Source organism: Penicillium nucicola (genome assembly GCF_028828085.1).
Source record: "Penicillium nucicola strain IBT 29836 chromosome Unknown utg000010l, whole genome shotgun sequence".
NCBI lineage: Eukaryota > Fungi > Ascomycota > Eurotiomycetes > Eurotiales > Aspergillaceae > Penicillium > Penicillium nucicola.
In genome coordinates, this window is record NW_026643134.1 from 1458013 (window position 1) to 1471708 (window position 13696).

The 13696-nt window shown below is 51.1% G+C and overlaps 1 protein-coding gene across 1 annotated transcript; it reads left to right on the top strand.

Annotated features, from left to right (window-relative positions):
• Nucleotides 1-518: 518 nt before the first annotated feature.
• On the top strand, nucleotides 519-13666 carry N7511_009112 (uncharacterized protein; the record flags this gene model as incomplete). The annotated part of the gene is made up of 3 exons (XM_057131489.1): nucleotides 519-801; nucleotides 852-13147; nucleotides 13220-13666. The coding sequence occupies 3 exons, from the start codon at nucleotides 519-521 to the stop codon at nucleotides 13664-13666; spliced, it is 13026 nt and encodes a 4341-aa protein (XP_056979477.1).
• Between the last annotated feature and the right edge of the window lie 30 nt (nucleotides 13667-13696).

The following is a 13696-nucleotide window of genomic DNA, read 5'->3' on the forward strand; positions in this document are numbered from 1 at the left end:
ACGTAAGGTTGTAGTCTGGCCAAGAGTTGGGCAATATATATCTTGAAGGGTCTATCTGTCCTTCAACTATATGCCCATAATCACCTACACATACGGTTGGAGCTCACTTAAATCAAAAGCTCAAGGAGTCCATATTCTAGAATTGAGAGATATAGAAGAGGCTCAAGTCTTTACTTGGAACGGTTCAGGGACCAGAGCCATGGACGGCACTTGGTCGTGTCACGCTAAGCCCAATAGGGACTAGCGGACATCCCCTGAAGTAGAGCAAACACGCCGCGTATCTTTATCTCGCATCTCAACAGACAGTACACAACGGCAGAGGGGACTTTCGATCTTTGCTTCTTCATTCTTGTTATTAATCTAGATTTCTTCCTTCCTTTCTGCTTTTGCTGTGTTTCTCTTACCCCATTTGGCGACCCGATTATCGACGCGATCTTCGCCAACATTTCCGAACAAATCCGCACTCCTCTCCCCCCAACCATCAATGAGCACATTGCTGTCATAATACTCTTGTGAATATGGAGGTCGCCACACCAGGCGTACCAAATGGCGTCTCAACGCCTGAGACGGCAGCTATGGTGGATTCCGGTGCGGTCATTCAGTACCTGACGGAGGTGCTCCAGGTAACACTGGGAGCTCAGAAGTCCGAGTTGGAAAGCGCTGGGAGCTTGCTCTCGGAATCTAGATACAACGAGACGGTACAACGCTGCACGCGATTCGCTTCGGAGTCGCAAGTCGCACTCTATGTACAAAAGGACATTGTTGCGGCGGAGGAAGTTAATGGCGACGCGGAGAACCAGGGTAAGTGCCTTCCAAGTGTGCAGCCATTGATAGTACTCTGACAGTCGAAGAAACAACTGTGCAATACCTCTACAGCATTTCCTCCGAGATCTCATCCGCTTCCACCACCGTCGCCTCGGTGGCTATAATCAAGCGGCCCGCTCCTATTGACCCGACTCTTCCGATGGCGTCGCAAGTCCAGGTCATGAACCTGCCTGGTCTCGCTTCGCTTAACAATACCCCGACCCAGCAGGGAAACGCCATGTCGCCCTACCAGATCCTGCACCTGCTGCTACACCACGGTCTTAGTCCCTACTTCGAAGCTTACACCCGCAGCCAAGAGACGGCCGTTGGAACGAAATCGAAGACGGACACAGAGGCGAAGACGGGAATTCCAGGAACCAAGAAGAAGTTTGCGGATTTGGAGCTTGGTTTGATGCACTTGCAGCAGAATGTGGAGATCCCAGCTTTGAGCCTGCCACTTCACGAAGTTGTACAGGGTGCCCTTAAGGAAGCAGAGACACGCGGAATCAAGGCATCTGTGGAACTGATTCCCTCGACGGTTCTGGAGAGCAGTGCATTCACAAACAGCATCCAAAATGTGGTAAACGGCTGGATTCGGTCGATCCAGACCATCACCAAGATGTCCCGCGATCCGAACAGCGAGTCAGCTTCCCCGGAAGTCAACTTTTGGTTGTCGATGGAAACTGCTCTGGAGGGTATCGATGCTCAGTTGCAAAGCGACGGCGTGCGGTTGACTATGGACATTCTTCGTCACGCGAAACGGTACCAACCTACTCTCAGTTTCCGGGCGGACACTGGGCTGAAAGATGCCACCGACTTGGTCCAGAAGTACAACCAGTTGATGCGAGACTTCCCTCTCGACGAGCTTCTTTCTGCGACCTCGTTGCAAAAGGTTCAGGAGTCTTTGAACTTGATCTTCACTCACCTGAACAAGAAGTTAAAGATTTGCCCCTACCCGATCAAGCGAGCTCTGTCCCTCGTCGAGGCCATTTCCGGAGATCTTGACAAGAAAATGCATGAACTTATCAAAGGAAACACTATCTTGCAATTGGACTACCGCGAGTTCCGGTCATTGATGAAGGTGACGCAAGCGATCTGGCGTACCTGGGACGAAAACCTCAAGGAATTCACCAATGTCGCCCGTGAATCGACAAGACGTCGTAACGAAAAATTCATTCCTATCAAGATCAACGCCAGGCACGACAAGACCCGTGAGCGACTCAAGTATGTTGACACCTTCCGAGTCAACCATGAACAGCTCCAGAAAACCATCATCAATGTTCTTGGCCCAAAGAGTTCTTCGTCCGCTGATGTTGGGGCTGTTGAAGGTGACGGAGCTGTCATCGTGGAGGAGATTGGCGATGTCGACGCCGTAGAGGAAGTTGCGCATGCCTATGCTGCTCTCCAAAGCGTTGATGTGCTTGATGTCACAACCGAAGGGTCTCTAGAATGGGAGCGCCAGGAAATTGCGTACAGCGAGCGTACCTCTCGAGTGGAAAACTCCATCATTGCCCGTTTGCGTGACCGTCTCGCTACAGCTAAGAACGCCAATGAGATGTTCCGTGTTTTCTCCAAGTTCAATGCACTCCTTGTTCGCCCCAAGATTCGTGGTGCCATCGGCGAGTATCAAACACAGTTGATCGATAATGTCAAGCGAGATATCAGTGCTCTTCACGAGCGTTTCAAGCAACAATACGGTCATTCGGAAGCTCATGCCATGGCACAGCTTCGCGACCTTCCGCCTGTGTCCGGTGCTATTATCTGGACACGTCAAATCGAACGACAGCTTGATGGGTATATGCGCAAAGTGGAAAACGTTCTTGGTGAAGACTGGCATCTGCACACCGAGGGACAAAAGCTGCAGGCCGAGAGCAACCTCTTCCGCAAAAAGCTCGACACACGACCAGTATTTGAATCGTGGCTGTGGGATGTTCAGCGACGCCACATCACGATATCTGGACGACTCTTTAGTGTTGTTCGCAATCGTGCAGCAGGAAATACGTTTGAATTGACAGTCAATTTTGATGCACAGATCATCGCCCTTTTCAAGGAGGTCCGCAACCTAATTTGGCTCAACTTCCAAGTTCCTCATGCCGTCAGTAACATCTCCAAGGAGGCCAAGCGTGTCTATCCTTATGCTATTAGTTTGATGGAGAGTGTCCGGACTCTGCTTCAGACTAACCGCACAATCGCCTCTATGTCAGATGTTGCCATCCTGCTCAACGGCTACATGAACGACTCACAGGCAATGGTTGCCAAGGGTATTCCTCTCCGGTGGGAGTCGTTTGTACACTCATACGAACTGCACGTCAAGCAATCAGCATTGGCAAACGGTGCCACCGATACTTCAATGCCTAGCCGCACCGAAAGTAAGCATGTTCAATTTGTGCGCGAGTTTGCTGGCTCGGCATCTGTGCTTCAGTCAAAGACTGCCGTGCTTTCGGCTATCAACGAGAACATCCAGAAATCCATCCACGAACTGAAGACTTGCGCATACGATGCCGCTGCCTTCAAGCAACGTCTGGACACTATTCAGGTCGCTGTTGATAAGCTCAACCTTGAGAACTATGTGAACCTTGGGTACTGGGTTGCTGAACTCAATGGAAAGATCGAAGCTATTCTGCGGGAGCGTCTTCTTCGCGCCGTGCGTGAATGGATTGGCGCCTTCCACGAGAGCAAGATTGAATCCTCTAGCACCACAGTTGCAGCGACGGCCGATGCTGAAACCATGGCCTACAATATTCAATTCCCCAACCTGTTCCATGAGATTTCCATGAAGAACCAAGTCCTTCACCTGGATCCCCCACTGCAGTTTGCACGAGCCAGCTGGTTCTCTCACTTTGACACCTGGCTCGGTGTGATTTGCAACCTGGAGAAGATTAAGCCGTCGCGTTACCAGATCTCCATTGGAGTACAAAAGAACGTCCGTCTATCTGACGTTTGCTTCGCCAACCTTCCCCAGCATTGCACAGATGAGCTCAACAAAGTTTACGGTGTCGTGGAGAGCAGACTCAAGGAAGTATCAGAGTATGTCGACAAGTGGCTGCAGTTCCAGTCACTTTGGGATTTACGCTCCGAGCAAGTCTACGACATTCTGGGCGATGATCTGTCTCAATGGCTCCAACTGCTCCAGGAGATTAGAAAGAGCCGTGCCACTTTCGACACCTCTGAGGTTGGACGCTCCTTTGGCAACATCCGAATCGACTACGAGCAGGTACAGACTAAGGTCAATGCCAAGTACGACCAGTGGCAGCATGAAATCCTTCTCAAGTTCGGTGCCAAACTTGGCGGCCGCATGAGAGAGGTCCACTCCGAAATTGCTGCTGCACGTCGTGACTTGGAAGGCCAGACCCTAGAAGCCTCTTCGACAGCGCACGCTGTTTCCTTCATCACCATTGTTCAACAGTGCAAGCGCAAGACTCGCGTCTGGGAGCCTGAGGTTGATTTGTTCCGTCAAGGTCAGACTACACTCTCCCGACAGCGTTACCAATTCCCCAGTGACTGGCTTCACGTTGAGAACGTCGATGGCGAGTGGGCGGCTCTCAACGAGCTGCTCACTCGCAAGAGTAAGATTGTGCATGATCAGACTGAAGGCCTGCGTGCAAAAATCACCGCTGAAGACCGAGTTATCGGTGACAAGATCGCTGAGGTTATTTCCCAGTGGAACGATGAGAAGCCTGTCTCTGGAACCATTCCTCCCGAGGAAGCATCACAGACCCTGAAGACTTTCCAATCTCGCCTTGAAGCCCTCCAGTCAGAGTTTGAGATGGTTTCCAAGGCCAAGGAAGCCCTCGACCTGCCTGCTAGTGCCGAGTCCTCTTTGCCACCAATCCTCGAAGAGGTCCAGGACTTTACCTCTGTTTGGGGTGCGCTGTCGACCATTTGGCAGAATCTTAACGACCTTCGCGACGGACTGTGGACCAGTGTGCAGCCTAGGAAGCTCCGCCAAGCTCTGGACAACTTAATCAAGTTGACCAAGGAGATGCCCAGTCGTATGAGACAGTATGCCGCCTTTGAGCATATCCAGAATGTTCTTCGCGGACTGCTGAAGGTCAACATTCTTTTGTCTGACATGAAATCTGAGGCTGTGAAGGAACGTCACTGGCAGAAGATTTATAAGACTCTCAAGCCCGGAAAGCGCTTCTCTCTCGTCTCATTGACCCTCGGTGATGTTTGGGACTTGCAGCTCACGACAAGCGAAGCTGTTATCCGCAGCATCATCGCACAAGCCCAGGGTGAGATGGCATTGGAGGAGTTCCTCAAGTCTGTTCGTGAGACTTGGCAAAACTACTCTCTTGACTTGGTAAACTACCAGAACAAGTGCCGTCTCATTCGAGGCTTTGACGATTTGTTCGCCAAATGCAGTGAGAACCTCAACTCTCTTCAGGCCATGCGTCACTCCCCATACTATAAAGAATTCGAGGAGGAAGCTACTTCTTGGGAAGACAAATTGAACCGCGTTCACGTTCTGTTTGACGTATGGATTGATGTTCAGCGCCAATGGGTCTACCTCGAAGGTGTCTTCACCGGCAACGCCGATATCAAGCATCTTCTCCCTCTGGAGTCGAGCCGTTTCCAAAACATCAACTCTGAATTCTTTGCCGTCATGAAGAAGGTGTATAAGTCGTCTTTTGTTCTGGATGTGCTTGCCATTACTGGTGTCCAAAAATCTCTGGAGAGATTGGCTGAATTGCTCAACAAGATCCAGAAGGCCCTTGGTGAATACCTGGAGCGCGAGCGTGTTTCCTTCCCTCGCTTCTACTTCGTTGGTGACGAGGATCTGTTGGAGATTATCGGTAACAGCAATGACATCTTCCGCGTTGCCAAGCACTTCAAGAAGATGTTCGCTGGTTTGTCAGGCCTTGTGATGGATGACGATAACAACATCATTGGATTCACCTCCAAGGAAGGCGAAGAGGTTCGCCTTAAGAAGGAAGTCAACCTTGTCAAGACCCCCAGAATCAACGACTGGCTTTCTGCGCTAGAAAACAACATGAAATTCACTCTGGCAGAGCTTCTTGCCGAGGCTGTGGAGCAGTTTGATACTCTCTATAATGCCTCTGAGGTTGACCGAACTGCCTTCAGTGACTTCCTGGCCAACTACCCTGCCCAGATTGTGGTTCTGGCCAGTCAAGTTGTCTGGACCAACTCTGTGCAGAAAGCCTTGGAGGATGGCGGTGCTAATCTCCCGACGCTATACGATGCCGAAGTTCGAATTCTGGAACTTCTTGCCGCCACTGTACTTGGTGAACTTGACACCATTACCCGCAAGAAGTGTGAGCATATGATCACAGAGTTCGTTCACCAACGTGACTGTATCTCGAAGCTCGTCAATCTCAACGCGTCAACACCCACACACCATCTATGGCTCCTTCAGATGCGTTATGTTTATCAGGCCGAGGGTGACTTCCTGCAGCGCTTGAATGTACACATGGCCAACGCGAAGCTCAACTATGGATTCGAGTACTTGGGTGTCCCAGAGCGTCTTGTGCGGACTCCCCTAACAGACCGTTGTTTCCTCACCCTCACTCAAGCTCTGTGTCAGCGACTTGGTGGTTCTCCATACGGTCCCGCTGGTACTGGTAAGACAGAGTCCGTCAAAGCGCTTGGTCTGCAACTTGGTCGTTTCACTCTTGTTTTCTGTTGTGACGACACGTTCGACTTCCAAGCCATGGGTCGTATTTTCCTCGGTATCTGTCAAGTTGGTGCATGGGGTTGTTTCGATGAGTTCAACCGTCTGGAGGAACGCATCCTCTCGGCTGTTTCTCAGCAGATTCAGAACATCCAAATTGGTCTGAAGAACGGCGGAGACGAAAGCAAGTCCCAGATTGAGCTTGTTGGTAGACGCCTTGCTGTGAATGCCAACACTGGTATCTTCATCACAATGAATCCTGGGTATGCTGGTCGTTCCAACTTGCCGGACAATTTGAAGAAGTTGTTCCGCAGCGTTGCTATGTCGAAACCAGACAAGGAACTTATTGCAGAAGTCATGCTGTTCTCCCAGGGTTTCAAGCAAGCCAAGCCCTTGTCTAAACAGACTGTTCCCTTCTTCGACCACTGTGCCTCGCGTCTCACCAAACAAGCCCACTACGACTTTGGTCTTCGTGCATTGAAGAGTGTGCTTGTTTCCTCTGGTGGTCTCAAACGTACTCGTCTTGCGAATGCCTCAGGAGAGCTGGGCCCTGATGATGTGATCGAGCCTCAAATCATTGTTCAGAGTCTGCGTGAGACCATTGCCCCCAAGCTGGTTCAAGAGGATGTTGAAACAATGCTGGATATTCAGGTAGAGGACTTCCCTGGCGTGGATTACGTGCCTGCGAACTTTGAGAAGCTCACCCAGGCCATTCGGGATATTGCCCATGAGCAGCATTTCGTTGACAGCGACATGTGGATCACCAAGGCCTTGCAGCTTTACCAGATCCAAACTATTCACCACGGTGTTATGATGGTCGGAAAATCTGGGTCTGGTAAATCAGCGGCCTGGAAGATCCTCCTGCAAGCCATGCAGCGCATTGAAGGCGTTGAAGGTGTTTCTCATATCATTGATTCCAAGGTCATGTCCAAGGAGGCTTTGTATGGTAACCTCGACAGCACTACCCGTGAATGGACGGACGGTCTTTTCACTGGCATTCTGAGAAAGATTGTCGACAACCTTCGAGGCGAGGACAGCAAACGTCACTGGATCGTATTCGACGGTGATGTTGACCCTGAATGGGTTGAGAACTTGAACAGTGTTCTCGATGACAACAAATTGTTGACTCTGCCTAATGGAGAACGTCTCAACTTACCTTCAAATGTCCGCATCATGTTCGAAGTTGAGAGCCTGAAGTATGCTACCCTTGCCACTGTCAGTCGTTGCGGTATGGTTTGGTTCAACGAGGATACTGTCACCCCTAATATGATGATCGCCAACTATGTCGAGAGTCTCAGAACCAAGACATTCGAGGATCTGGACGAAGACAGTGCTCCTGCTGGAACAGCCGCTGTCCGCACTCAGGATGCCCAAGACACAGTTGCAACTATTCTCAAGCAGTTCTTGGAGGCCGACGATCTTGTCCTCAAGGCTCTCGAGGAAGCCAAGAAGTATAACCATATCATGGAGTTCACTGACATCCGTGCCCTCAACACCCTCTTCAGTTTGTTGAACAAGGCCTGCCGTAATGTTCTCGAGTACAATGTCCAGCATGTCGACTTCCCTCTGGACCCTGAGCAGATTGAGTCGTACATTTCCAAAAAGCTTCTCTTGACGCTGGTTTGGTCTTTGACTGGTGATTGTCCTCTGAATGACCGCAAGGCTTTCGGCCAGTATGTGTCTGGAATGTCTACAATTGATCTGCCACCTGACGGAGAGTCATCTCTCATTGATTATGATGTTACTCTCCCCAAGTCCGACTGGTCAAGCTGGCAGTCGCAGGTGCCATCGATTGACATCAACACACACTCCGTCACCCAAACGGACGTGATCATTCCTACCGTGGATACAATCCGTCATGAAGATGTGCTATACTCATGGCTCGCCGAGCACAAACCTTTACTGCTCTGTGGTCCTCCTGGATCTGGTAAGACCATGACACTGTTCGCCGCGCTCAGGAAGTTGCCCAACATGGAAGTTGTTGGCCTCAACTTCTCTAGCGCCACCACCCCCGATCTTTTGATCAAGACTTTCGAGCAATACTGCGAGTACAAGAAAACACTCAATGGTGTGGTGATGTCTCCTAACCAGATTGGCCGCTGGCTCGTCATTTTCTGTGACGAGATTAACCTTCCCGCCCCCGATCGCTACGGTACACAGCGTGCCATCTCTTTCCTGCGCCAGCTTGTTGAGCAAAATGGATTCTGGAGAACCTCCGACAAGAGCTGGGTCAGCCTGGAACGGATTCAATTCGTTGGCGCTTGTAACCCTCCCACAGATGCTGGTCGTACCCCCATGGCCGAGAGATTCCTGCGTCACGCACCTCTCATCATGGTCGACTATCCTGGTGAGATCTCTCTCAATCAAATCTATGGTACTTTCAACTCGGCCGTGCTTAAGATTCTCCCCTTGCTGCGTGGATACTCCGAGGCACTCACCAAGGCTATGGTACAATTCTATCTCGAATCCCAGACTCGATTCACACCCCAGATCCAACCTCACTATGTCTACTCGCCCCGTGAACTCACCCGATGGGTTCGTGGTCTATATGAGGCAATTAAGCCTTTGGAAACCCTGTCTATTGAAGGCTTGGTTCGCATTTGGGCACACGAAGCCTTGCGTCTGTTCCAGGACAGACTGGTGGCCGAAGATGAGAGGGCTTGGACGGCAGATGCTGTTCGACGTATCGCCTTGGAACATTTCCCTACGATTGATGATCAAGAAGCACTCAAGGGACCTATCCTATTCTCCAACTGGCTGTCTAAGAATTACGTGCCAGTGGAACAGGAGAAATTGCGGGACTTTGTCAAGGCCCGCCTGAAGACCTTCTGTGAGGAAGAGGTGGATGTTCCGCTTGTGCTGTTCAACGATGTGCTTGAGCATGCACTCCGCATTGATCGAGTATTCCGTCAACCCCAGGGTCATTTGATCCTGATCGGTGTGAGCGGTAGTGGAAAGACAACCCTGTCGCGCTTTGTCGCCTGGATGAACGGTCTGAAGGTGTTCCAAATCAAGGTCCACGGAAAGTACTCTTCTGAAGACTTTGATGATGATCTGAGAAGTGTCCTTCGCAGGGCCGGATGCAAGGGCGAGAAGATTTGTTTCATTATGGACGAGTCAAATGTTCTCGACTCTGGTTTCCTTGAACGCATGAACACTCTGCTTGCCAACGCTGAGGTTCCGGGTTTGTTCGAAGGCGATGAATTCTCTTCCCTGATGACCGCCTGTAAAGAAGGTGCCCAGCGTCAAGGTCTTTTACTCGACTCACAAGAAGAGCTCTACAAGTGGTTCACCCAGCAGATTGTCAAGAACCTGCACGTGGTGTTCACTATGAACCCACCGGAGGAGGGTCTGTCTTCCAAGGCCGCCACTAGTCCCGCCTTGTTCAACCGTTGCGTGCTGAACTGGATGGGAGACTGGTCTGATCAAGCCCTGTTCCAGGTTGGCTCTGAGCTCACACAGTCAGTCGATCTGGACAAACCCAACTTTGTCGCGCTTGATAGTATCCCTGTGGCATACAGAGAATTATCACTGCCGGCTACGCACAGAGACGCTGTCATCAACTCTATGGTGTATATCCACCACTCCTTGCACAGATTCAACGGACGCCTGCAAAAGCAACAAGGTCGGGCAACTTTCCTCACTCCTCGCCATTACCTAGACTTTGTTGCACAGTACGTGAACCTGTTCAACGAGAAACGTGAAGATTTGGAGGAACAACAGCGTCATTTGAATGTTGGACTCGAGAAGCTCCGTGACACTGTCGACAAGGTTAGCGATCTTCGGGTCAGTCTGGCCCAGAAGAAGACACAATTGGAGAAGAAGGATACGGAGGCGAACGAGAAATTGCAACGCATGGTTGCTGATCAACAAGAAGCCGAACAGCGGAAGCAAGCTTCGCTAGAGGTGCAGCAAGCACTAGAGATACAAGAAAAGGAAGTGGCTACCCGGAAGGAAGTTGTCTTGAACGACTTGGCTCAAGCTGAACCCGCGGTGCTGGAAGCCCAGCAGAGTGTCAGCAACATTAAGCGTCAACAGCTCACTGAAGTTCGAGGTATGGCTTCACCTCCCGGTGGTGTCCGACTTTCCCTGGAAGCTGTTTGTGTCCTCCTTGGACACAGAGTCGACAGCTGGAAGGCCATCCAAGGTATTGTCCGCCGTGATGATTTCATTGCCAGCATCGTGAACTACGACAGCAAGGTTTCAATGACGCGCAATCTCCGCATAAAGATGCAAAATGAGTTCTTCTCCAAGGAGGACTTCACATATGAGCGAGTCAACCGTGCCAGTAAGGCCTGTGGTCCCTTGGTCCAATGGGTCACAGCTCAAGTCGCCTACTCTGAAATCCTCGACCGCGTTGGTCCTCTTCGTGCAGAGGTCGAACAACTCGAGGATCAGGCACTGCAAACTAAGGCTGAAGCCCAAGCTATCGTTAACACCATCGACAGCCTCGAATCCAGTATTGCTACCTACAAGGCTGAGTATGCTGCTCTCATTAGTGAGACCCAGGCGATCAAGACTGAGATGTCCCGGGTCCAGTTCAAGGTCGACCGCAGTGTTCGTCTGCTGGACAGCTTGGCCTCCGAGCGAGAGCGTTGGGAGGATGGCAGCAAGTCTTTTGAGACTCAAATCAACACTCTCGTTGGTGATGTCCTCATTGCTGCCGCGTTCCTTGCATACGCTGGTCTCTACGATCAGCAGTTCCGTCGGGCAATGATCGACGACTGGGTTCATCAACTTGCGGCCTCTGGCATTACCTTCAAGCCTCACAATCCCATCACCGAATATCTGTCCAATGCAGACGAGCGCCTGACTTGGCAAGATCACTCTCTCCCTGTCGATGACCTCTGCACGGAGAACGCCATCATCTTGAAAAAGTTCAACAGATATCCCCTTATCGTCGACCCATCGGGCCGTATCACGGAGTTCCTACAAAAGGAGAGCAAGGATCGCAAGCTCACTGTCACAAGTTTCTTAGATGATTCCTTTGTCAAGCAATTAGAGAGCGCCTTGCGTTTCGGTAACCCTATTCTCATCCAGGATGCCGAGCACCTGGATCCTATTCTCAACCACGTTCTCAACAAAGAATATCAAAAGACTGGTGGCCGCGTCCTGATTCAATTGGGCAGACAAGAGATCGATTTCTCGCCTTCCTTCAAACTGTTCCTCTCGACCCGTGATCCTTCGGCATCATTCCCTCCTGATATTTGCAGTCGTACCACATTTGTCAACTTCACAGTTACGCAGAGCAGCTTACAGACACAATCGCTCAACGACGTTCTGAAGTTCGAGCGACCCGATGTCGATGAACGCCGTAACAATCTTGTCAAGATGCAAGGAGAGTTCAAGGTCCACCTGAGACAACTCGAGAAACGCCTCTTGCAAGCCCTCAACGAATCCCGTGGAAACATTCTTGATGACGATAATGTCATTGAGACCCTCGAGACTCTCAAGAAGGAGGCTGCCGATATCTCTAAGAAGATGACCGAAACTGAAGGTGTTATGTCCGAAGTGGATAGTGTCACGCAAAAGTACAGCATCATTGCTCGCTCATGCAGTGCTGTCTTTGCCGTTCTCGAGCAGCTTCACCACATAAATCCTTTCTACCAGTTTTCTTTGCAATACTTTGTCGACATCTTCAACTCCGTTCTCTACCAGAACAAGCGACTTGCGCAGGAGAAGGACCATTCTGCTCGCGTTCAGATCATCATCAAGGATCTGTTCATCATGGCTTACCAGAGAACATCGCTAGGCCTGGTTCAGAAGGATCGGATCACTCTCGCTATTCTCCTTGCTCAAGCTACTCCCTTCCCAATGGACAGAACCATCCTCGACCGTGTTCTGGACGAGACAGTTGAAGGCATGGATCTGTCCACTTCCGTTGACGCCCGGGACCATGTACTCGCCAAGCTATCCAACATGTCACTCTTCAAAGAACAGCTTGCCAATGTCACCCAAGAGCAATGGGATCGATTCTTCGCTGAAGAACTTGCCGAGAATGTCGTTCCAGTCTTGTGGGACGAGAGCATCTCGCAACTTGACCAGCTTCTTCGCTCCCTACTCCTCGTCAAGCTTTGCCGCATGGACAGATTCGTCCCAACGGCCGAGCGTTTCATTGAAACCGTATTCGGCCGTGAGCTATTTGAGGGCAGCAGTGACCTCAAGGACGTAGTCGACCAAGTCACCGCAACCAGACCAATCGCCCTAAGCTCAAGCCCCGGCTTCGACGCCAGTTACAAGGTCGACGCTCTAGTCGAGCGCACCCACGCCACCTGCGCCAACATCGCTATGGGATCCAACGAGGGTCTCGAAAGTGCTGACAAGGCCATCAGCAACGCAGCCGCTGCCGGTAACTGGGTTCTAGTCAAGAACGTCCACCTGGCGCCTTCTTGGCTCCAGAGTCTCGAGAAGCGACTGGACTCTCTGAAGCCTCACAAGGAATTCCGCCTATTCCTGTCTATGGAGTCCAGCCCTAAGATCCCAGTCAACTTGATCCGTGCCTCACGTGTACTCATGTACGAGCAGCCCGCTGGAGTCCGCGCCAACATGAAGGATTCACTCTCCTCTTTGAACGTGAGAGCCAGCAAAGCCCCCGTTGAAAAGGCCCGTGTCTACCTCTTGCTCTGCTTCCTGCACGCTGTGGTTCAAGAGAGACTCCGCTACGCCCCCAGCCTCGGCTGGAAGGGCTTCTGGGAGTTCAACGACAGCGACGTAAGTACCACCCCGAAACCCGCATCTACGCACAAAAGAAAACCAGGCAAGCAATACTAACAAACCCCATAGTACGAATGTTCCGCCTACATAATCGACCACTGGGTCGACACGGTAGCCCAAGGCCGCTCAAACGTAGCACCGCAAAAGATCCCATGGGAAATGATCCGCACACTCATTACGGAGATGTATGGCGGCAAGATCGACGACGCAGGCGACTACCAGCAACTCGAGAACCTAGTCACAAGCTTCCTGACACCCGCGGCCTTCGAAGACGATTATAAGCTTGTCTCAGGCGTTGAAAATGATGATTTGCTCACCTTGCCTAGCACGACTAGCATGCGTGACTTCATTGCTTGGGTTAATGGCTTGCCGGAGCGCGAACCGCCTACTTACCTGGGTCTTCCTGCTAATGCGGAGAAGTTGTTGCTTGTTGGCCATGGACAGAAGATGATCTCTGATCTTTCCAGGGTTACTACCCTTCTTGACGAGGGGGAGCAGTTGATGGTTGATAATTAGGGGTAAAGAGGTGTGTGGTGGTGCTTCTTT